Here is a 21,796-nt window from a genome sequence, read left to right on the forward strand (position 1 = left end):
AAAAATAAATAGACAAGCATATGATAAAATATTTTTTTGCTCTTTTTATTATTTTACAACTCAGTTAGGCGATAGACAAAATTCCATGCCCTAAAAAGTCATCACAGTTGACTTTGCCTCACCAAGTCCGCTGTGTTTAGTTCTGTATGCTCCAGCAAAGGATGTTTTCACATTAAGTGGGTTGAAATGCTCAGACCTTTACAGATAGAAATGCAATGAATAGAGCTGAGATGACTCTTGTCTGACTCTGTTCTACACCATACATTGCTATCTGAATGTTTGCCTTAATCTTGTACCCACACAGAATTACACCCCAGCCTTGACCCCTGCGACTAAGGTCAGAGGGTAAAGATCAGAGATTGGAGGTTTAGAAGTAGTTGACGACCCTGCGGATGGACTGGATGTTGGCGTTCTGGGACTGCCACTCCATGAACGTACAGTAGTCTCCTCTCTCCACAATGTACATACGGCCACGGAAATTTGGCTCCTCATACAGCACCCAGCTATGAGAGGAGAGGAGGAGGACAGGAGGTGAAGAGGAGCAAAGGAAGTGGACAAGAAGACAGGCAGGAGAGAAGGGAGTATACATGTGTGTGTGTGTGTGTGTGTGTGTGTGTGTGTGTGTGTGTGTGTGTGTGTGATCAATGTCTGTGTGTGTGTGTGTGATCTATGTCTGTGTGTGTGTGTGTGTGTGAGTGTGTGTGTGTGTGTGTGTGATCTATGTTTGTGTGTGTGTGTGTGATCCATGTCTCTGTGTGTGTGGTAGTGTGTGTGTGTGTGTGTGTGTGATCTATGTCTGTGTGTGCCCGCAGAACAGATGTCACCACAAAGATAATTAAACCTGACAAATCAGTCCTGGAAGGTTTAGGGGTTAGGTTAATGGTTAGGTTAGGGGTTAGGTTAATGGTTAGGTTAAGGGTTAGGTTTAGGGGTTAGGTTAATGGTTAGGTTAAGGGTTAGGTTTAGGGGTTAGGTTAATGGTTAGGTTAAGGGTTAGGTTTAGGGGTTAGGTTAATGGTTAGGTTAAGGGTTAGGTTTAGGGGTTAGGTGTGGGGTAAAATTGTACACAGTTTTAGAATTGGGTTACTTTCAGGTTTGTGTATTACCATTTACCAGGCAATATGGATGGTTTAGGTATTGGTGTTAGTTAAGGTAAGGTTAGGGTTAACATTTCAGGTTGGGGTTCTTGTTTAGGGTTAGGGGTTATGGCAAGCAGTTATGGGTTAGGTTTAGGAGGTTATGGGGTTAAGGGAAGCGTGTGTGTGTGTGTGTGTGTGTGTGTTAAGGATAATTCTATAAAATGTTAACTGTGGGCTTATTTAATATTTATGGATGTCATATTAAACAGCTTACTACAAATTCCAGGAACTCTAGTCATGAAATATAATTTAATGTCATTTATTTGTAAGCAGTATATTCAGTAAATACACATGCTGCGTCTCCATAGACCTCAATAGATTTAGTATATACCTATGCTCCATCTACATAGACCTGAATAGAGTTAGTATATACCTATGCTCCGTCTCCGTAGACTTGAATAGAGTTAGTATATACCTATTCTCCGTCTCCGTAGACTTGAATAGAGTTAGTATATACCTATGCTCCGTCTCCATAGACTTGAATAGAGTTAGTATATACCTATGCTCCGTCTCCGTAGACCTTAATAGAGTTAATATATACCAATGCTCAGTCTACATAAACCTCAATAGAGTTAGTATATACCTACGCTCCTTCTACGTAGACCTTAATAGAGTTAATATATACCAATGCTCAGTCTACATAAACCTCAATAGACCTTGAATGAGATAGTAAATACTTACGCTCCGTCTCCGTAGACCTTAAGGGAGTTGATGCAGTTCTTGGTCAGACCGCGGGCCTGTAGGAAAGGCACGTCATCACACACCTCAACACACTGACCGACGAAGTCAGCTCCCTCAAACAGCTCAATCCTGTAGTGCTCGCCGTGCTATGACAAGAGAAAGACAAGACAGCTGAGTATTATTAGCAATGTCAATAATTAATAATACTTAATAAAAAATAATCATAATTATTAGAATTAGTTAATCAAATGAACACAAGGCAGCTGTTACACTTGACAGATTTATTGTACACTTAATTGTTATCTCCAGGTGTAAAGATTTGCTGTCAGCAAACTGTATAAGATATGACAGAGGCTTGGGGTTGTAATCTGCTAGTCGGTCTCCTTTGCTTTCCAGGCAGATGTGAGCCCTTTGACCAGTATTGCCGCGACCAGAACGTTCTGTGCATTTATCTTTTCACATTGCATTTTTCAGCACATCTAAATGTATTACCTATTGTGAGCTGAGCTGACCCCATAACATGTTTCATGCTCTAAGCTGAGCTGAGGGGAAAAAAATCAGTACAATAACACAGAAGCCTTTTGCAAGAATGCCTCAAATTCATAATATACAACCATTCTTAGACTACGTTGGTTTAATCTAGATAAACAAGACGTGTAGCCAGATTTGCAAAGGAGATACATGATTTTATTGTGTAAGCAGGTGAAAATCTTAATTCTCACACACTACCTTCCTGAGATTATGGGGTACACCTTCCTGACAGACTCTCCCCATGTCTAATGAGGTCTAAAGACCATGTCCCCCTCAGTGTGGACTGGAGTGAAATCTGGTCCTGCGCTATGTATCAACAGAATCAGAAAAAAAAATATTCAGCAACTAAAAAAAATCTCCCTCTGGTACTTCAAGAATTATTTTATCACCAGCAACAGCACTTGTTCAGTAGGGAGCTTCATGTCAGTTACCAGGTACATTTCAGTCAGTGAGCTGAAGCTCCTTCCAGAACAGGAGGCCCAAGCGAAAGCTTACTCATGTTTTGAGGCCGACCTCATACCTTTGGTCCAGCGAGAGTTTGTCTATACATAGTGTGAATAGCAAATAGTATTTATATATTATGTGAATGTTTAAAATGATTTAGTCATCAGGACAATTGTTGAAGTCTAAACACACTCTGGGACATTGTGGTCTTGACTGGAATAAAGAAGCTGCTGCCCTGTATAACCACTCATGGTTTGGAGTGGACCTTGAGAGCTGTCACCTTATCAACAAGGAAAATATCTCAGGCTCCAAAAGCGATGTTCGAGTCACAAGCTTTTTCTGTTCAAATCACCTGAAAACTTCTCATTGTCTGAGACAAATGAACAACAACATGGCATCCTGTACTACCAAAACCACCTAACACTGTAACACTTTGTTAACACGGTATTGGTAACTATGGCATCAGTTACCGTCACCACTGGTGTGTCAGTCAACCCTCACCATCCTGATTGGTCTGCAGGAGCCCATGTGATCGTTGTGTGCGTTCCATCGCTGGAACTCTGGGTACTCTCCGTGTTCCAGAATGTACTGCTGGCCCTTGAAGTCAGGATGGTCAAAGCAGACGAAGGCACCGCTCTCCACGCGGATGGAGTTGACCCGATTCATGAAACCGCGATCCTGGAAGTTATCACAGTCGCCGCAAATCTCCAGTTTCCTGCCTGTGAAGCATTTCCCCTCATAGAAACAGATCTGGGGAGAAGACACAATACAGTTAGACATGAGGCAGGAGGTACATATGAACTGGATAACACAGCCATAAAGGTTGGTTTCCTTCTTGGGTTCAGGTTTGTATGAAATCAATACAAAGGACTCAATGAAAAGAGTCTTAATCCGAGCATGTTTCGATGCTTAACATTGGGTGTGTATGATGTTGCTCTCATCCATAATCCACAGAACTGAACTGAAACTGGAAACGCTACCTTCAGAACAGGATTTTATTTTAGGGAATTCCCCTACTTTCCCAAGATCCTGTTTAAGAATTTTGAACAGGGATCTTCCTGGAGTATTGTAACACTATCGACGACCATTATTCTACACCATTCCGACTGTCGTGCTGACCGCACCCATGCTGGTCCAGCTCAGACACCTCCCATATTCACATCGTCATTTACAGTCCAACAGGTGGAACCTGTGGAACCTCTAGAGCCAGCCGACAATTATTACTGTAACAGAACGTCCAGCTCCTCAGTGTGAGAAGGCCAGTGCGCTGTCCTCCGATGGGTGTGACTCTATCCTGGAGAATTATGGGGAACCAAGATGACTGTTCCAAGTCCAAAGTTGCTTTGAGATGTGAGCATTTATAGCCGGCTGTAGGTTCTGCTCAATAGCTCTAAACCGCCTGATATGAGGCTGAATGTTCCTCAACCCAAAGCAACTTTCAGGTACCGTGGCTAGCTACTCACCTTGCCGGAGTACTGTGACATTTTGTCCACCAATTGTTGTCCAGGTTACAGTCCCACAGTGTGAGGGTGGAAACATTTGGAGCGCCTGATATATATGGCCGGTAGGCAGAGGCAAGGCCGGCGAAACAATGGAGGGGTTTAAAACATTCTGCACCATGGACACTTTCCCTTACATTTGGCAATGCTGATAGTGGGCTTTAAGCCGGGGGAGTGGCGTGGTGGGGGTGGGGTGTTTGGGGGGTAGTGGGGTCCAGGACGATTACAGGGGTGGGAGATTCTGCTTTGATTGGGTTTTACGGGATGTTGGGTTGATTCTGTGCTGAGGAGACTAGCTGGGTTTTGTTGTGATGGAACAGTGATACTGATGAGGTGGGAGACCCGTAAACACAGCATGGTCAGTATGTGCCCCACACACACACACACACACACCCACACACACACACCCACACACACACACACACACACACACACACACTGCCTATTCAATAGAAATGACCCGACCCTACCGACTCCTGGGGAAAGGATGGGGAGATTGAGTCCAATAATGGATTTTCAGAGGAGAAAGAATATGTTTATTCACAAATATGGGTACCTGAGGGAAAAATACTTGATTACCTCAATGAATGGTATTCTCCTAAAAGGTTACATGCTGATTGGTCTTTAAATTGTTGACACATTAGAAAGTGTAAACACTACTGTAGAAATTGACCTATGACATCAATAACCCCTAGACACACTAATGTTCTTGATCAATATCCACTAGGTATAACCACTAGACCCACTAATATAACTGATCAATATCCACAAGGTATAACCACTAAACCCACCAATATAACTGATCAATATCCACTAGGTATAATCACTAGACCCACCAATATAACTGATCAATATCCACTAGGTATAATCACTAGACCCACTAATATAACTGATCAATATCCACTAGGTATAACCACTAGACCCACTAATATAACTGATCAATATCCACTAGGTATAACCACTAAACCCAGTAATATAACTGATCAATATCCACTAGGTATAACAACTAAACCCACTAATATAACTGATCAATATCCACTAGGTATAACCACTAGACCCACTAATATAACTGATCAATATCCACTAGGTATAACCACTAGACCCACTAATATAACTGATCAATATCCACTAGGTATAATCACTAGACCCACTAATGTAACTGATCAATATCCACTAAGTATAACCACTAAACCCACTAATATAACTGATCAATATCCACTAGGTATAACCACTAGACCCACTAATATAACTGATCAATATCCACTAGGTATAACCACTAAACCTACTAATATAACTGATCAATATCCACTAGGTATAACCACTAGACCCACTAATGTAACTGATCAATATCCAATAGGTATAACCACTAGACCCACTAATATAACTGATCAATATCCACTAGGTATAATCACTAAACCTACTAATATAACTGATCAATATCCACTAGGTATAATCACTAGACCCACTAATGTAACTGATCAATATCCACTAGGTATAATCACTAGACCCACCAATATAACTGATCAATATCCACTAGGTATAATCACTAGACCCACTAATATAACTGATCAATATCCACTAGGTATAACCACTAGACCCACTAATATAACTGATCAATATCCACTAGGTATAACCACTAAACCCAGTAATATAACTGATCAATATCCACTAGGTATAACAACTAAACCCACTAATATAACTGATCAATATCCACTAGGTATAACCACTAGACCCACTAATATAACTGATCAATATCCACTAGGTATAACCACTAGACCCACTAATATAACTGATCAATATCCACTAGGTATAATCACTAGACCCACTAATGTAACTGATCAATATCCACTAAGTATAACCACTAAACCCACTAATATAACTGATCAATATCCACTAGGTATAACCACTAGACCCACTAATATAACTGATCAATATCCACTAGGTATAACCACTAAACCTACTAATATAACTGATCAATATCCACTAGGTATAACCACTAGACCCACTAATGTAACTGATCAATATCCAATAGGTATAACCACTAGACCCACTAATATAACTGATCAATATCCACTAGGTATAATCACTAAACCTACTAATATAACTGATCAATATCCACTAGGTATAATCACTAGACCCACTAATGTAACTGATCAATATCCACTAGGTATAACCACTAGACCCACTAATATAACTGATCAATATCCACTAGGTATAACCACTAGACCCACTAATATAACTGATCAATATCCACTAGGTATAACCACTAGACCCACTAATATAGCTGATCAATATCCACTAGGTAAGGCCCCTGGACACCACTGAGGTAACAGACCACTTCAGCGATGCCTTACTAAACAACTGGTTTCGTGGTTGAAGTGTTTGTGAGCCTCCAGGGGTCTTGACCTGGACCCTCTCCCCCCATGGCCCTGCTACTGCCCCATGTAACCCCAGGACAACCATCACAGAGCAACCAGAAATGGGGATCAATTCGCATATTATAATTGTGATGAATGACTCTAGGGATTTAACCTTTTTTGTGTGAGGTTTGAAATGTCAAAGTGGAAACTCCTCACAGTTGAAATTTGTTTAAATATTGAGAACACGTGCCCCTGGCCAATATTACACTCCTCAAAACTGTTTATGAGAGTGAACTTGGTCATGGGTGATTGCACCAGGAAATCCATCCATCATTCCTCTCTTTGTTCTTTCCGTCGTTGCCCCACAATGGCTTGACAGAGATTGTCCAGGAATGAAATGACAAAACAAACCCACCCGATACCCAGGTCAGAACTATAGATACGGGAGGGGTGTAAAAATGTACTGTAGATAATGTTTGGAGACAGTTGAGCCGGCCAACAAAGTCTGGGCACCTGGTTACGTAAATCCATGTGTTTTGACCCGAAGGAATGCGTAAGTATTAGTAAATGAGCTTCTACCTAGTTTCCTCTTTATGTGTTCTCTATTGATTGTGTGGGAGGGTGCGGAGAAAGCAAACATTGACTCAATACTTTTAAGTCATGGGGGCAATAACTAATAGCCTCTGACACTTTGGTCTGGGAGAATTACCATGGTTAAAAAATCTCCAACTCACCTGAAATCAACTCCATGTTAGTTTCATAATTGAAACAAACATGGAGTTAGTTTCAACTTCATAATTGAAACAAACATGGAATTAGTTTCAACTTCATAATTGCTGATCCACTGGAATACCAGAGATCCCCGCAGTCATTTAAATGGTGCCTCCTCCAGTCGTTTCAGTGGTGCCCCCCAACTCGTTTAAATGTTGCCCCCCAACTCATTTAAATGGTGCCTCCTCCAGTCGTTTCAGTGGTGCCCCCCAACTCGTTTAAATGTTGCCCCCCAACTCATTTAAATGGTGCCTCCTCCAGTCGTTTCAGTGGTGCCCCCCAACTCGTTTAAATGTTGCCCCCCAACTCATTTAAATGGTGCCCCCGACAGTCTTTTAAATGGTGCCCCCCCCCCAGTTGTTTTAATGTTGCCTCCCCATTATTTAAATTATGCCGCCCCTGTCATTTAAATGGTGCCCCCTCTGTCATTTTAATGGTGCCCCCCCATTGTTTAAATTATGCTCCCCATCGTTTAAATGGTGCCCCCCCAGTCGTTTAAATGGTGCCCCTGCATCGTTTAAATGGTGCCCCCCCCCAGTTATTTCAATGGTGCCTCCGCTTCTCTGGTGTCTAAAACTATGAGAGCTGTACACATAGAAAAATCGTGCACTATTGTTTTGAAAGGCAGTGTCTTCATCCCAGTGACTCATTAATTACTCCTTGAGTAATGTGGCTAATTATCATTAGCCACGTAAGTACATCATTTTTTGTCACCTAAAGTGGCACAATGTGACATTGGCACGACAACACTGATGATGGTGAGTCTGAATAAGACCACAGAAGATATTTTTGAGGTAGCCTATTACATCTACAGGGTCGTGTTTTGTTTTATTGAACAGTGTATTCATTATGGTAACACTTTATTTGGGTAGTCAGTCTGTAAGTACTTAACAGTGTATCAACTGACAATCAATAGCATTTCAATTATCTACTGACACTAACCCTGACCTTTAACCTCATCATATTCCAAACCCTAACCCTTTCCCTATCCCTAATCCTAACCCGAATTGTAAACCTGAACTTAACAAACTTTGTGTTTGATAGTTAGTTCATAGTGGGAATATCTGTAGAGCATTTACAGGAAACATCAAAATAAAGCACCACTTAAAACAAACTTAAAAAAAAAAAAACTAACATATTCACAGGCAGATGCATATTTCTTTAGGCAAAGCTTTCAGTAGTGGTCAACATTCACTCAACAACAAACGACAGTGAAGCCTGAGCTCATTTTGCAGTGTTTTCCCTTTCTGTGTAAGTAGACTATTAAATGGCGTGTTACATTGTTTATTTATAATAATTCACTGTCATGCTAGTCAATGACCTTTTGAAACAACCTGAAGGGAGTCTGTACTGAACACAGTCCATGTGATTCTTTACTCAAACACACCTCTGTAGTCAAAGGTACGTCCCAAGTGGCATTCTGTTCCCTTTGCTGTAGAGTGCACTAAGTCAAGTGGAAGTGGGTGCTGAGTGTGATTTAGGTTTACAGGTTGCATCCTGTAGCCACAAAGAATCATATGGATTGAGTTGAGCAATGACTCCGCCCTATCACTTCAGCATAAAGAATCATCTGTAATCATTTCATGTCGACTCCCTCAGGAAAACACAGTGGAGTGACGTGCAATCACTTCATTTCTACTCTGCTGTGATTCAGGACAGCAGAATCAGTGAGAACTGAACGTTATCTCTCCAGTTTTAGTGATGTTCATAACTGAAGCACGCCCCTGGCGCCGTCTTTGTGGGCGCGTTGTCTGGGCTGAGGTAAAAGGGTCAGCTATAAAAGGAGGTTGGTGTAGCAGACATCTATCAGTTAAGCATAAGAGAGGTAAGTTTGAGAGATTTTCCTGCTGTGGCCGTGATATGTGGCTGTCTCTCCACTGTCGTTGGGGGCAATCCACTAGGAGGGTCTGCTAACGTGCATTAACTTTCTAGTTGCAGTAACATGTGGACTTGAAGGGTTTATAAATGTGTCATCTTCATAAACACTGCATGTTTTCTCCTCTCTAGGTTGACACTGACACCATCAAGATGAGGATAGTGATATTGGCTGTGAGTCTGGCTCTGATGCTGGCTTGTGGTGAGTCTCAGTCGGTCAGTCTGTCAGTCCATCTTTCTGTCTGTCAGTCAGTCTGTCTGTCTGTCTGCCTGTCTGTCAGTCTGTCGGTAAGTCTGTCTACAGCAACAGGTTGTTTGCTAGTCTGCCAGTCAGACTGTCTGTCACTCATTGACTGTTGAGTAAACACTCGATTTACCTTTTCTGTTTTGTGATGTTGAACATGAACAAATAAAACCGGTAGGTCAGACTGAAACTAGAACATTTGGAATATTTAACCTTCCAGACCGTGTAAGAAACTCTGAAAAATAAAACCAGTAGGTCAGACAGTGGAACCAGTAAGGCAAATAGTGAAACAACAACCACTGGAATATAAAACCACTAAGAAAATGGAATTAGAAAAAACTACAGTGTAGCTAGATCTTCCAGAATATAAAACCAGTAGGTAGGTCACAGTGTAATTAGATCCTCTGGAAAATACAAGCAGTAGGTCAGACAGTGGAATTTTTATTTCTGGAAAATACAAGCAGTAGGTAGATCACAGAATAATTAGATCGTCTGGAAAATACAAGCAGTAGGTCAGACAGTGGATCTGTTCCGTGGTTCCAGTTCTCTGGTGCTCCTGACCTCGGGCTGTGTGTTGTCTCCTAGGTGAAGCCCTGGACTGTCTCCACTGTGTGCCTGCGAGGGCTGGTGGTGACTGTGAGGTGAAAGTACAAACATGCCCCCCAGAGAAGAATGCATGTGCAGCAGCTAAGTTCCGCCTCGCTCCATGTAAGTAATGTGAAATGTAACACATTGGCCAAATTATGCACTTGCAGTGTATTTTGAAAATACTTTTATTGCATTGAGTTTTTACATTTAAAATATATACTTTACTATGTTGTTTCAAATGGCTACAAAACATTTTGCTCAAAGCATTCAATTCACAGGCAACAGCTCTGGTGGACATTCCTGCAGTCAGCATGCCAATTGCACGCTCCCTCACAACTGTGGCATTGTGCTGTGTGATGTAACTGCACATTTTTTGGCCTTTTATTGTGGCCAGCCTAAGGCACACCTGTGCAATAATCATGCTGGCTAATCAGCATCTTGATGTGCCACACCTGTGAGGTGGATGGATTATCTCAGCAAAAAAGAAGTGCTCACTAACACAGATTTAAACAGATTTGTGAACAATATTTGAGAGAATTAGGCCTTTTGTGTACATAGATAGTCTTAGATCTTTGAGTTCAGCTCATGATAAATGGAGGCAAAAACAAAAGTGTTGGGTTTATAATTATGTTCAGTGTTTTTTTTGTTGAGCAAAACTGTAAAATGTTTCCCTTTGGAAGGACCAACGTTGCCTTTGGTTGCCTTATAATTCTATGTTAAATCCACAAACAGCTCAAAGAAGAGTTTCAGCAACCTTATTAGGTGAAATTACAAATGTGCAGTGTTATAACTCATAACATCGTTTAATGTCACGCTCATCAATTCCCAGCTTGTCCTATTGCCGCTTGATTTTCTAGAATGCTTGTTCTGCGTCTGTTGACATCTGCAATGTACACTGGATTGTAAAAGTATAGCTGTCATTTGAGATATCTCACAAAACACTCTTACTTTCTTTTCTCAGATGGGCATTTCCAGAGATGCATTGACATGTCAGGCTGCAAGAACTTCGAACTGAACGCCTACATAGACATAAAGTGCTGTGATACTGACAAATGTAACACATTTTAGAACTCTCTGCTGTAATCCCAGCAACTGGAACCAACATTTTGTCTGAAGGGACTATTCTGTTGTAACATTCTAGAATTTATGTTTTGATTCACATTCTAGAAGAGTACAATTCATTTGAAACAGTGTGATTCACTAGGACAGACGTCCCACCATCACATCACGTTCTAATGAGCAAGAAATATCACTAACGTGATCACTAGACTTAAAAACAACATTTTGTTTTGTTGACTTAATCATGAAATCTAATAAAATGTAAACATTTACGACAACTAATTAACTAATTGTTAATGAATCCTCCCTGTATTAATGACAAAACATACACCCCTGAGATACATAATCACTTTCCTCTTTAATGATTACAATCAAAAAAGAACATTTGTACATCATATTGAACATTAGAAAATGGGATGCAGATATTTTGGCAGACCACCATAACGTCCTTGGGGGAGAAACCTCTGACTAGTGAAGAGGTGAGTGGGTTGGACAGGAAGTAGAAAAACAGAAGAGCAGGATTCACTCTTAGTATTATTGGGGGGCGTCTTACGTCAGGGGTGCACGGCGGGACAATGACAATAGTGACAGGGCTCGGTGTACACTGAACGCAATTACTGAAAATGCATGTTAAAAAAAGAGGAAAAGTTCGTCTTTGTGACAACTCTAATATGAAGAGGACGTGAAACCAAATCACATAGAAATACATCTTCTGTGACAGAGTCGGCATCCACCAATGGGCCAGAATGGACACCGGTAGAACCATGCATAATACCAGAACATTTTCTGGTTCATCTGTACATGGTTCTGATAATGGATACAGTTGTTGTTTGTGCTCCATCTGTATGAGGTTCTCAGGGTTGGATCCAGGTGTTGTTTCTGCTCCATCTGCTTGAGGTTCTGAGGCTGGGTCAGGACCTTTGTATAAGGTTCTGTGGTCTGGTTACTAAGCAGCAGCCTGGTCCTGGGTTTGTAGAGACTAGGTAGGAGGATAAGGGTGTAGTAGAGACTAGGTAAGATGATAAGGGTGTATTAGAGACTAGGTAGGAGGATAAGGGTGTAGTAGAGACTAGGTAGGAGGATATGGGTGTAGTAGAGACTAGGTAGGAGGATAAGGGTGTAGTAGAGACTAGGTAAGAGGTTAAGGGTGTAGTAGAGACTAGGTAAGAGGATAAGGGTGTAGTAGAGACTAGGTAAGATGATAAGGGTGTATTAGAGACTAGGTAAGAGGATAAGGGTGTATTAGAGACTAGGTAAGAGGATACGGGTGTAGTAGAGACTAGGTAAGATGATAAGGGTGTATTAGAGACTAGGTAAGAGGATAAGGGTGTATTAGAGACTAGGTAAGAGGATAAGGGTGTAGTAGAGACTAGGTAAGAGGTTAAGGGTGTAGTAGAGACTAGGTAAGAGGATAAGGGTGTAGTAGAGACTAGGTAAGAGGATAAGGGTGTATTAGAGACTAGGTAGGAGGATAAGGGTGTATTAGAGACTAGGTAGGAGGTTAAGTGTGTAGTAGAGACTAGGTAAGAGGATAAGGGTGTAGTAGAGACTAGGTAAGAGGATAAGGGTGTATTAGAGACTAGGTAGGAGGATAAGGGTTAATGAGACTTACTTCTTTGCAGGAAGTCACTTTTGTATTATTGTGGGAAGTATAGTGCAGAAACAACCAATCAACCTTTCACAACAAACAAGACCATCACAATGATATGGAGAGTTGACAGTAGATGACAGCAGACAGTTAAGACAGTTGATGACAGTGGACAGTTGATGACTGTAAATGACAGTTGAGAAATAGTATTTGAGCTGGCAGGTAGCCTTCAAGTAAGGGGATATCCCAGTGCAGTGTCCTGTTCTTTGCGTTGATAGGTCAGAAACTCTACATCAAGGAGCAGGAAGTCTTCCCTGATTGGACGCCGCCTTCCAGCTTCTCCGCCTCCTGGATCATTCTCTTGAACACCTCCACTGCTGTCTAAGGAAACACAGAGAGAGAATGGAATACAGTTGGAAGCAGAATTCAGTTTAATAGAAGATTAATTTCTAGTTATTAGATCATTATTATTACATTAATAAAAGACTGATGTAGAATCCAACACAACAGAATACAGTTGACCCCAAAACCGTATCAATAACATTTATCCATTTTAACTGTGTTATCTAATATAACAACTACGCCATTCATCTTAAAGACAAAGAAACCCTACACAGTCATGCAACATTGGTCTGGAATATTCCCTATAATGGGAAGAGAAAAACTGCCCCCTGGTGTGATATGTGGGTAGCGCAGGACACTTCTCAACACTGCCATGCTCACTGCCAGAGTTTCTTAATGGGTCAATTGAAACCTACAACTTCAACCAGACTGGTCTTGGTACTGTAAAAAACCTACAACTACTACCAGACTGTTCTTACTGTATAAAACCTACAACTACTACCAGACTGTTCTTACTGTATAAAACCTACAACTACTACCAGACTGGTCTTGGTACTGTATAAAACCTACAACTACAACCAGACTGGCCTTGGTACTGTATAAAAACCTAAAACTACAACCAGACTGGTCTTGGTACTGTATAAAACCTACAACTTCAACCAGACTGGTCTTGGTACTGTAAAAAACCTAAAACTACTACCAGACTGGTCTTGGTACTGTATAAAATCCTACAACTACTACCAGACTGGTCTTGATACTGTATAAAACCTACAACTACTACCAGACTGGTTTTGGTACTGTATAAAACCTACAACTACTACCAGACTGGTCTTGATACTGTATAAAACCTACAACTACTACCAGACTGGTCTTGATACTGTATAAACGATACAATTACTACCAAACTGGTCTTGGTACTGTATTAAACCTAAAACTACTACCATATTGGTCGTGATACTGTATAAAACCTACAACTACTACCAGACTGTTCTTACTGTATAAAACCTACAACTACTACCAGACTGGTCTTGGTACTGTATAAAACCTACAACTACTACCAGACTGGTCTTGGTACTGTATAAAACCTACAACTACAACCAGACTGGCCTTGGTACTGTATAAAAACCTACAACTACTACCAGACTGGTCTTGGTACTGTATAAAACCTACAACTACAACCAGACTGGCCTTGGTACTGTATAAAAACCTACAACTACTACCAGACAGGTCATGGTACTGTATTAAACCTAAAACTACAACCACATTAGTCATGCTACTGTATAAAGATTGTAAATAAAGACACTGCATGAACATTGCTAGGGTGGGACTGAATAAATCCCAACTTTAACCCCAGTGGGCAGGGATCTGAAGAGGATTCTTACATTCAGCTCTTCCAGTGATGGGACCAAAATAATTGCAGGACATATTTTCAAGGGCAATAACAATGAAATCCACAAACTCCAAGCTCATCAATAGTTTAAAGTAATAATGCAAATTGTACATATGCCTTGTCATTCCCCTTTAAGGTTTCTGTGACAACGAGAAAATAAACCAGTCGATGTCACCTGGTTCTCTTTAGCTGAGGATTCCATGAAGGCAGCCCGCCACGATTCTGCTAGTGTCTTTCCCTCCTCACAGCTGATCACCCTGGAAACACAAAGCACACACACAAATCACACACCACAGGTTAAGGTATGTCTGTTCTGTTAAATCGCAAGCAACATGTAATCGAGTATGGGTGTGAATGTGTGTCAGTAACATACCGTTCCATGTGCAGATCGTTCTTATTTCCCACCAACATAATAGGTACTCTGTAGAGAAAGACAACCAGACCTCGTTACTCAGAGATCTACTGATCATAGGTACGCTGTAGAGAAAGACAACCACACCTCGTTACTCAGAGATCTACTGATCATAAATACGCTGTAGAGAAAGACAACCAGACCTCGTTACTCAGAGATCTACTGATCATAGATACGCTGTAGAGAAAGACAACCAGACCTCGTTACTCAGAGATCTACTGATCATAGATACGCTGTAGAGAAAGACACCCAGACCTCGTTACTCAGAGATCTACTGATCATAGGTACGCTGTAGAGAAAGACAACCAGACCTCTTTACTCAGAGATCTACTGATCATAGATACGCTGTAGAGAAAGACAACCAGACCTCGTTACTCAGAGATCTACTGATCATAGGTACTCTTTAGAGAAAGATAATCACACCTTGTTACTCAGAGATCTACTGATCATAGATAATCTGTAGAAAATGATAATCACACAATATGATCTCATATTTCAGTGACACAGTACATTTGTTGTGATTGTAATACTCACTGAGCTTTCCCCACCATATCCAGCAGTTTTTCATGGATAACCTGAACTACTTCAAAACTGGAGGGGAAGAGAGATAAAAGTGTTGTCATACACCTGATAAGAGTAGTTACATGGCAAAATTACAGCTCTGTTCCCCAAATTCCCAGATGTTCATTTAGGCCTGTCTGGAGAACTTTAAATGTCACCTGAATTGTGTGAACTTAGCCAGGTCTTAATACAGCAGGGGGACAAAATGTTCTCTTTAGCCAGGTCTTTATATAGCAGGGGGACAAACTGTTCTCTTTAGCCAGGTCATAATACAGCAGGGGGACAAAATGTTCTCTTTAGCCAGGTCTTTATATAGCAGGGGGACAAACTGTTCTCTTTAGCCAGGTCTTTATATAGCAGGGGGACAAACTGATTTCCATAGTGATTTCCATAGTGAACTATTCATGTATTTTGGTCCAACCTCACCTTATATTCAACTTATCAGCATCTCGTCAAGATTCCAATTAACTGAATAAGCTTTAGTTCAGGGCTGGAGCTAAGGCATACTGTGGATATAAAAAGTCTACACACCCCTGTTAAAATGCCAGGTTATTTTGATGTATAAGAATGAAACAAAGATAAATCATGTCCAAAATGTTTTCACCTTTTTCAATTGAAAAAAAACCTGAAATCTTTGAGGGGGGAAAATATAAATCTCACAATAACCTGGTTGCACAAGTGTGCACACTTTTAAACTAATACTTTGTTGAAGCACCTTTTGATTTTATTACAGCACTCATTCTTTTTGGGTAGGAGTCTATTAGCATGGCACATCTTGACATGGCAATATTTGCCAACTTTGCAAAAGCAGTCAAAATCTGTCAGATTGCGAGGACATCTCCTGTGCACAGCCCTCTTCAAATCACCCCACAGATGTTCAATTGGATTCAGGTCTAGGCTCTGGCTGGGCCATTCCAAAACGTTAATCCTCTTCAGATGAAGCCAAGCTTTTGTGGATTTGGATGTGTGCTTTGGGTCATTGTCGTGCTGAAAGGTGAACTTCCCCTTCATCTTTAGCTTTCTAACGGATGCCTAAAGGTTTTGTGCCAAAATTGCCTGGTATTTGGAACTATTCATAATTCCCACCACCCTGACTAAGGCTTCGGTTCCAGCTGAAGAAAAACAGCCCAAAAGCATGATGCTGCCACCACCATGTTTCACTGTGGGTATGGTGTTCTTTGGGTGATGGGCAGTGTTGTTTTTGTGCCAAACATACCTCTTGGAATTATGGCCAAAAAGTTCAAACTTGGTTTAATCAGACCATAACACATTTTCTTTTGGGAGACTTAGTTTTTTCTTGCAAACTTCAGCCGGGCATGGATGTTTTTCTTTGTAAGAAAAGGCTTCCGTCTTGCCACCTACCCCATAGCCCATTCATATGAAGAATATGGGAGATATTTGTCACATGTAGCACACAGCCAGTACTTGCCAGAAATTCCTGCAGTTCCTTTAATATTGCTGTAGGCCTCTTGGAAGCCTCCCTGACCAGTTTTCTTCTCATCTTTTCATACAATTTGGAGGGATGTCCAGTTATTGGTAATGTTTCTTTTGTGACATATTTTCTCCACTTGATGACTGTCTTCACTGTGTTCCATTATATATCTAATGCTTTGGAATTTTTTTGTACCCTTCTCCTGACTGATATTGTTCAACAATGAGATCCCTCTGATGCTTTGGAAGCTCTCTGCGGACCATGGCTTTTGCTCTCAGAAGGAACTAAGAAAATGTCAGGAAAATCCTACTAGAACAGCTGAAGTTTATTTGTGATTAATCAGTCACTTTAAATGATGGCAGGTGTGTAATGACTTCTATTTAACATGAATGAGTTTGAATGTGATTGGTTAATTCTGAACACAGCCACATCCCCAGTTATAAGAGGGTGTGCACACTTATGCAACCAGGTTATTGTAAGGTTTATATTTTTCAATTTTCCCCCTCGAAGATTTCAGTTTGTTTTTCAACTGAATTGTTCACATTATAGGTCACATTAAAAGTTGACAAGTTCTGACATTATTTATCTTTGTCTCATTCTTTTACATCACAAAAACCTGCCATTTTAACAGGGGCGTGTAGACTTTTTATATCCACTGTACATACCCATTGTCTGACCATCTCTGTGGTATACAGTTCTTCATAATCTGGTCAGTGAAATATTGCGAGTGTACAGACTAACCTCTTATTAGACGTGACGGAGTAGACCAGAATGTAACCATTGATGTCTATGGAGTATGTCTGAGGAAAGATGGAGTATTCATCCTGGGGAGAGAGAGAGAAAAAAAATAAAGGACAGTTGAAGATAATATTGCAAAGGAGGTTAGGTGAAATGGAAGGAAGAATGAGAGAGTGACAGAGACCGACAGAGGGTGTGAGAAACTCAGAGGGTAGAGCCTACAACACGGTGGTTATTAGAAGCATTAATATGAAGCAGCTAATCCACTGATGCTTTAAGCTCTGCAATGGTTCAGATGTACCTGTCTTGATTTGAACCAGTTTGAAGCAACAGAAAAATAACCCAACAACAGCAAATATGGATAAGCGTGATTGTAATGAATGGACAGGGGCTGATACAATGTTCCCAAGTAATATTTCCAAGTCTGAAACTTCAGTGGACATAAACTAAAAAAAGCTCATTACATTTTCTGCAGGAAAGTTTTCCTGTAACAAGACGATTATTCAAGAAGACAGGTCTATATGGGGTTTACAGGAACACTGCTGTAGTGTGACTCCTACCTGGCCAGCTGTGTCTACCAGCTGCAGATGATATTCTTGACCATCTATCGTGATCATCTTGGTAAATGCTGCAAGAGGGAAGACATGAGGTCAACGGCCCTGACCCATAACAGAATGACAGATGGAGGTTGACTATGCTGGTTAGGTGCTGAACACATGACGTGTTGCTGTGTCCCACTGGACAGATTAGAGCCGACTCTCTGAGCTACCAAGCTTTCCCATGACCTGACTACTACTGCTACTAACACTACTACTACTACCCCATTACCTACCTGACTATTACTACCACTAACACTACTACTACTACCCCATTACCTACCTGACTACTACTGCTACTAACACTACTACTACTACCCCATTACCTACCTGACTACTACTGCTACTAACACTACTACTACCCCATTACCTACCTGACTACTACTGCTACTAACACTACTACTACTACCCCATTACCTACCTGACTATTACTACCACTAACACTACTACTACTACCCCATTACCTACCTGACTACTACTGTTACTAACACTACTACTACTACCCCATTACCTACCTGACTACTACTGCTACTAACACTACTACTACTACCCCATTACCTACCTGACTACTAATGCTATTAACACTACTACTACTACTACCCCATTACCTACCTGACTACTACTGCTACTAACACTACTACTACCCCATTACCTACCTGACTACTACTGCAACTAACACTACAACTACTACCCCATTACCTACCTGACTACTACTGCTACTAACACTACTACTACTACCCCATTACCTACCTGACTACTACTGCTACTAACACTACTACTACTACCCCATTACCTACCTGACTACTACTGCTACTGCTACTAACACTACTACTACTACCCCATTACCTACCTGACTACTACTGCTACTAACACTACTACTACTACCCCATTACCTACCTGACTACTACTGCTACTGCTACTAACACTACTACTACTACCCCATTACCTACCTGACTACTACTGCTACTAACACTATTAATACTACCCCATTACCTACCTGACTATTACTACTACTCTACTACTAACACTACTACTACTACCCCATTACCTACCTGACTACTACTGTTACTAACACTACTACTACTACCCCATTACCTACCTGACTACTACTGCTACTAACACTACTACTACTACCCCATTACCTACCTGACTACTACTGCTACTGCTACTAACACTACTACTACTACCCCATTACCTACCTGACTACTACTGCTACTAACACTATTACTACTACCCCATTACCTACCTGACTATTACTACTACTAACACTACTACTACTACCCCATTACCTACCTGACTATTACTACTACTAACACTACTACTACTACCCCATTACCTACCTGACTATTACTGCTACTAACACTACTACTACTACTATCCCATGACATACCAGATTATTACTACTATTACTACTAACACCACTACTACTACTATCCCATTACCTACCTGATTATTACTACTAACATCACTACTACTACTACTATCCCATTACCTACCTGATTATTACTACTAACACCACTACTATCCCATGACCTACCTGACTATTACTACTGATATTACTAACAGTACTAATACTACTATCCCATGACCTACCTGACTATTACTAATAATACTACTAACACTACTACTACTGTACATTAAAAATCAAAGGAAGTCTAAATCTGTCAGATAATGCTCTCATTCCACTTTACAGCAACCAGACAACACAGGAAGTCTGACAGGAAAACAGATATAGAAGTCTTCTGTAGAGACTGGTATTCTCTGTGCACATGTCCATGATTTGGTGTTTGAAGTCTTCTGTAGAGACTGGGATTCTCTGTGCACATGTCCATGTTTTGGTGTTTGAAGTCTTCTGTAGAGACTGGGATACTCTGTGCACATGTCCATGTTTTGGTGTTTGAAGTCTTCTGTAGAGACAGGGATTCTCTGTGCACATGTCCATGTTTTGGTGTTTGAAGTCTTCTGTAGAGACTGGGATTCTCTGTGCACATGTCCATGTTTTGGTGTTTGAAGTCTTCTGTAGAGACTGGGATACTCTGTGCACATGTCCATGTTTTGGTGTTTGAAGTCTTCTGTAGAGACTGGGATTCTCTGTGCACATGTCCATGTTTTGGTGTTTGAAGTCTTCTGTAGAGACTGGGATTCTCTGTGCACATGTCCATGTTTTGGTGTTTGAAGTCTTCTGTAGAGACTGGGATTCTCTGTGCACATGTCTATGTTTTGGTGTTTGAAGTCTTCTGTAGAGACTGGGATTCTCTGTGCACATGTCCATGTTTTGGTGTTTGAACTCTTCTGTAGAGACTAGGATTCTCTGTGCACATGTCCATGTTTTGGTGTTTGAAGTCTTCTGTAGAGACTGGGATTCTCTGTGCACATGTCCATGTTTTGGTGTTTGCCCCAGAGTGTGCTGAAACACCTCGTTGTTGGGGGAAAATGTGAAAAAAAAAAAAGCTGTCTCTGAATGCAATAGTATGCTCACTACTCTGGGCTACCACTATGTAATTGTCCCATTCACAACCTTAGAGTTGTACATCTCGATGTGTTTCTGAATACGTTGGTAAATTATACTTACTGTTTTCTATTGTTGGGTCATAGGAGTCGACAAACTGGCCTTCCACAAACTGAATAGTTAGTGAGGACTTTCCTGAAAAAAATGAAAATATGTTACTATTTAATTAAAGGGAAAAACGATGCATTCATTTTCTCCCCATTTTGTCTGTTATATTGTCAAACCCACAGAAACGTGGAGCTTAAGGTTGTTATTCTGTGTTCTCTACAGGAAGCCATATGATGATAATAACGGGCAGCCGTGTAACAAGCCACATACCATCCAGCCGTCACATACGTAGGTTCAATAATCAGCTAGCTTGCAGAGCACAGGCCGGTTTATCACGCGTTACTGCATTTCAGAATTCTCTCTCTTAAATTTTGAAGTTGTCGAAGACCAAAACGCTTTAAATCCCAAAGTCTAATAAATGAAATAGTCCATAAAGAGTTGGACAGTACAGGCCAGTATTTCACCTGGTGTGGGGTGCTCATCAAGCGAGGTGTTGCGTGACAGAATCTACTCCCTACGATTTATACTCCATTATACGGTAAGCGAATGTCCGTTACACGCGCGGCCTGCAGACACAGTGGAGTAAAGAGCGCCTAAAACACACGCATCTTCTTATTTACTGTGAAAGTAAAATGGAACTCACCTACGGATCTGTACCCGAGGATGGCGATTTTTCGTGATTTGGGCTGCGGCATATCTCGTGCTGGCTATCGCATTTAGTCCTCGGGGTAGATAGATGCAACCTTCAGCATCCACGGCATTAGAATCTCACGAGCAGTGCCGTTCCACAACTGATCCGTTTATCTTTTAAATCAGTATGTTTTCGCAAATTATAAAAAATATATATGTCAACACAATAGACATTTAAATTCCTGTAGAGTTTATAGAAACGTGGGGAATCTATAATAACTGCGTCACTCCCCTTCGAGATCTCATTAATTAGTCATGATTTCCCACTGTTGCTTGGTTGGTAAAATAATAAAGGTGGG

The 21,796-nt window shown here is 40.9% G+C and overlaps 3 protein-coding genes across 3 annotated transcripts; 1 reads left to right on the plus strand and 2 right to left on the minus strand.

The window, feature by feature from the left end:
- Positions 1–29: 29 nt before the first annotated feature.
- On the minus strand, positions 30–4,356 carry LOC105030780 (gamma-crystallin N-A). The gene is made up of 4 exons (XM_010904862.4): positions 4,259–4,356; positions 3,297–3,545; positions 1,821–1,966; positions 30–503 (listed from the first exon to the last, which is right to left on the minus strand). The coding sequence occupies exons 1-4, from the start codon at positions 4,277–4,279 to the stop codon at positions 368–370; spliced, it is 552 nt and encodes a 183-aa protein (XP_010903164.1). The 5' UTR covers positions 4,280–4,356; the 3' UTR covers positions 30–367.
- Positions 4,357–9,218: 4,862 nt separating this feature from the next.
- Positions 9,219–11,320, plus strand: ly97.3 (lymphocyte antigen 97, tandem duplicate 3). The gene is made up of 4 exons (XM_010904861.4): positions 9,219–9,250; positions 9,433–9,502; positions 10,130–10,252; positions 11,094–11,320. Exons 2-4 carry the CDS (start codon positions 9,454–9,456, stop codon positions 11,198–11,200), a joined length of 279 nt encoding a protein of 92 aa, XP_010903163.1. The 5' UTR covers positions 9,219–9,250; positions 9,433–9,453; the 3' UTR covers positions 11,201–11,320.
- Positions 11,321–11,530: 210 nt separating this feature from the next.
- On the minus strand, positions 11,531–21,758 carry LOC105030778 (GTP-binding protein Rheb). Its single transcript, XM_013132345.3, has 8 exons — positions 21,451–21,758; positions 20,823–20,894; positions 18,215–18,282; positions 17,658–17,740; positions 15,458–15,514; positions 14,885–14,932; positions 14,687–14,768; positions 11,531–13,160 (listed from the first exon to the last, which is right to left on the minus strand). The coding sequence occupies exons 1-8, from the start codon at positions 21,500–21,502 to the stop codon at positions 13,068–13,070; spliced, it is 555 nt and encodes a 184-aa protein (XP_012987799.1). The 5' UTR covers positions 21,503–21,758; the 3' UTR covers positions 11,531–13,067.
- Between the last annotated feature and the right edge of the window lie 38 nt (positions 21,759–21,796).

The sequence above is a fragment of the Esox lucius genome, chromosome 3 (assembly GCF_011004845.1).
Source record: "Esox lucius isolate fEsoLuc1 chromosome 3, fEsoLuc1.pri, whole genome shotgun sequence".
Classification (NCBI taxonomy): Eukaryota; Metazoa; Chordata; class Actinopteri; order Esociformes; family Esocidae; genus Esox; species Esox lucius.

What these genes read in the sequence shown, in the direction of transcription:
- ly97.3 (XM_010904861.4), top strand. Translation starts at nt 9,454, where the DNA reads ATGAGGATAGTGATATTGGCTGTGAGTCTGGCTCTGATGCTGGCTTGT. An exon ending in GGCTCTGATGCTGGCTTGTG is followed by an intron (nt 9,503 to 10,129) that starts GTGAGTCTCAGT and finishes GTTGTCTCCTAG; the next exon opens with GTGAAGCCCTGGACTGTCTC. An exon ending in TAAGTTCCGCCTCGCTCCAT is followed by an intron (nt 10,253 to 11,093) that starts GTAAGTAATGTG and finishes TTCTTTTCTCAG; the next exon opens with ATGGGCATTTCCAGAGATGC.
- LOC105030780 (XM_010904862.4), bottom strand. Translation starts at nt 4,279, where the DNA reads ATGTCACAGTACTCCGGCAAG. An exon ending in TGTCACAGTACTCCGGCAAG is followed by an intron (nt 3,546 to 4,258) that starts GTGAGTAGCTAG and finishes TCTTCTCCCCAG; the next exon opens with ATCTGTTTCTATGAGGGGAA. An exon ending in AAGGTCTACGGAGACGGAGC is followed by an intron (nt 504 to 1,820) that starts GTAAGTATTTAC and finishes CTCCTCTCATAG; the next exon opens with CTGGGTGCTGTATGAGGAGC.
- LOC105030778 (XM_013132345.3), bottom strand. Translation starts at nt 21,502, where the DNA reads ATGCCGCAGCCCAAATCACGAAAAATCGCCATCCTCGGGTACAGATCC. An exon ending in TCCGTCACGTCTAATAAGAG is followed by an intron (nt 15,515 to 17,657) that starts GTTAGTCTGTAC and finishes CTTCCCCTCCAG; the next exon opens with TTTTGAAGTAGTTCAGGTTA. An exon ending in CCTCAGCTAAAGAGAACCAG is followed by an intron (nt 13,161 to 14,686) that starts GTGACATCGACT and finishes GTGTTTCCTTAG; the next exon opens with ACAGCAGTGGAGGTGTTCAA.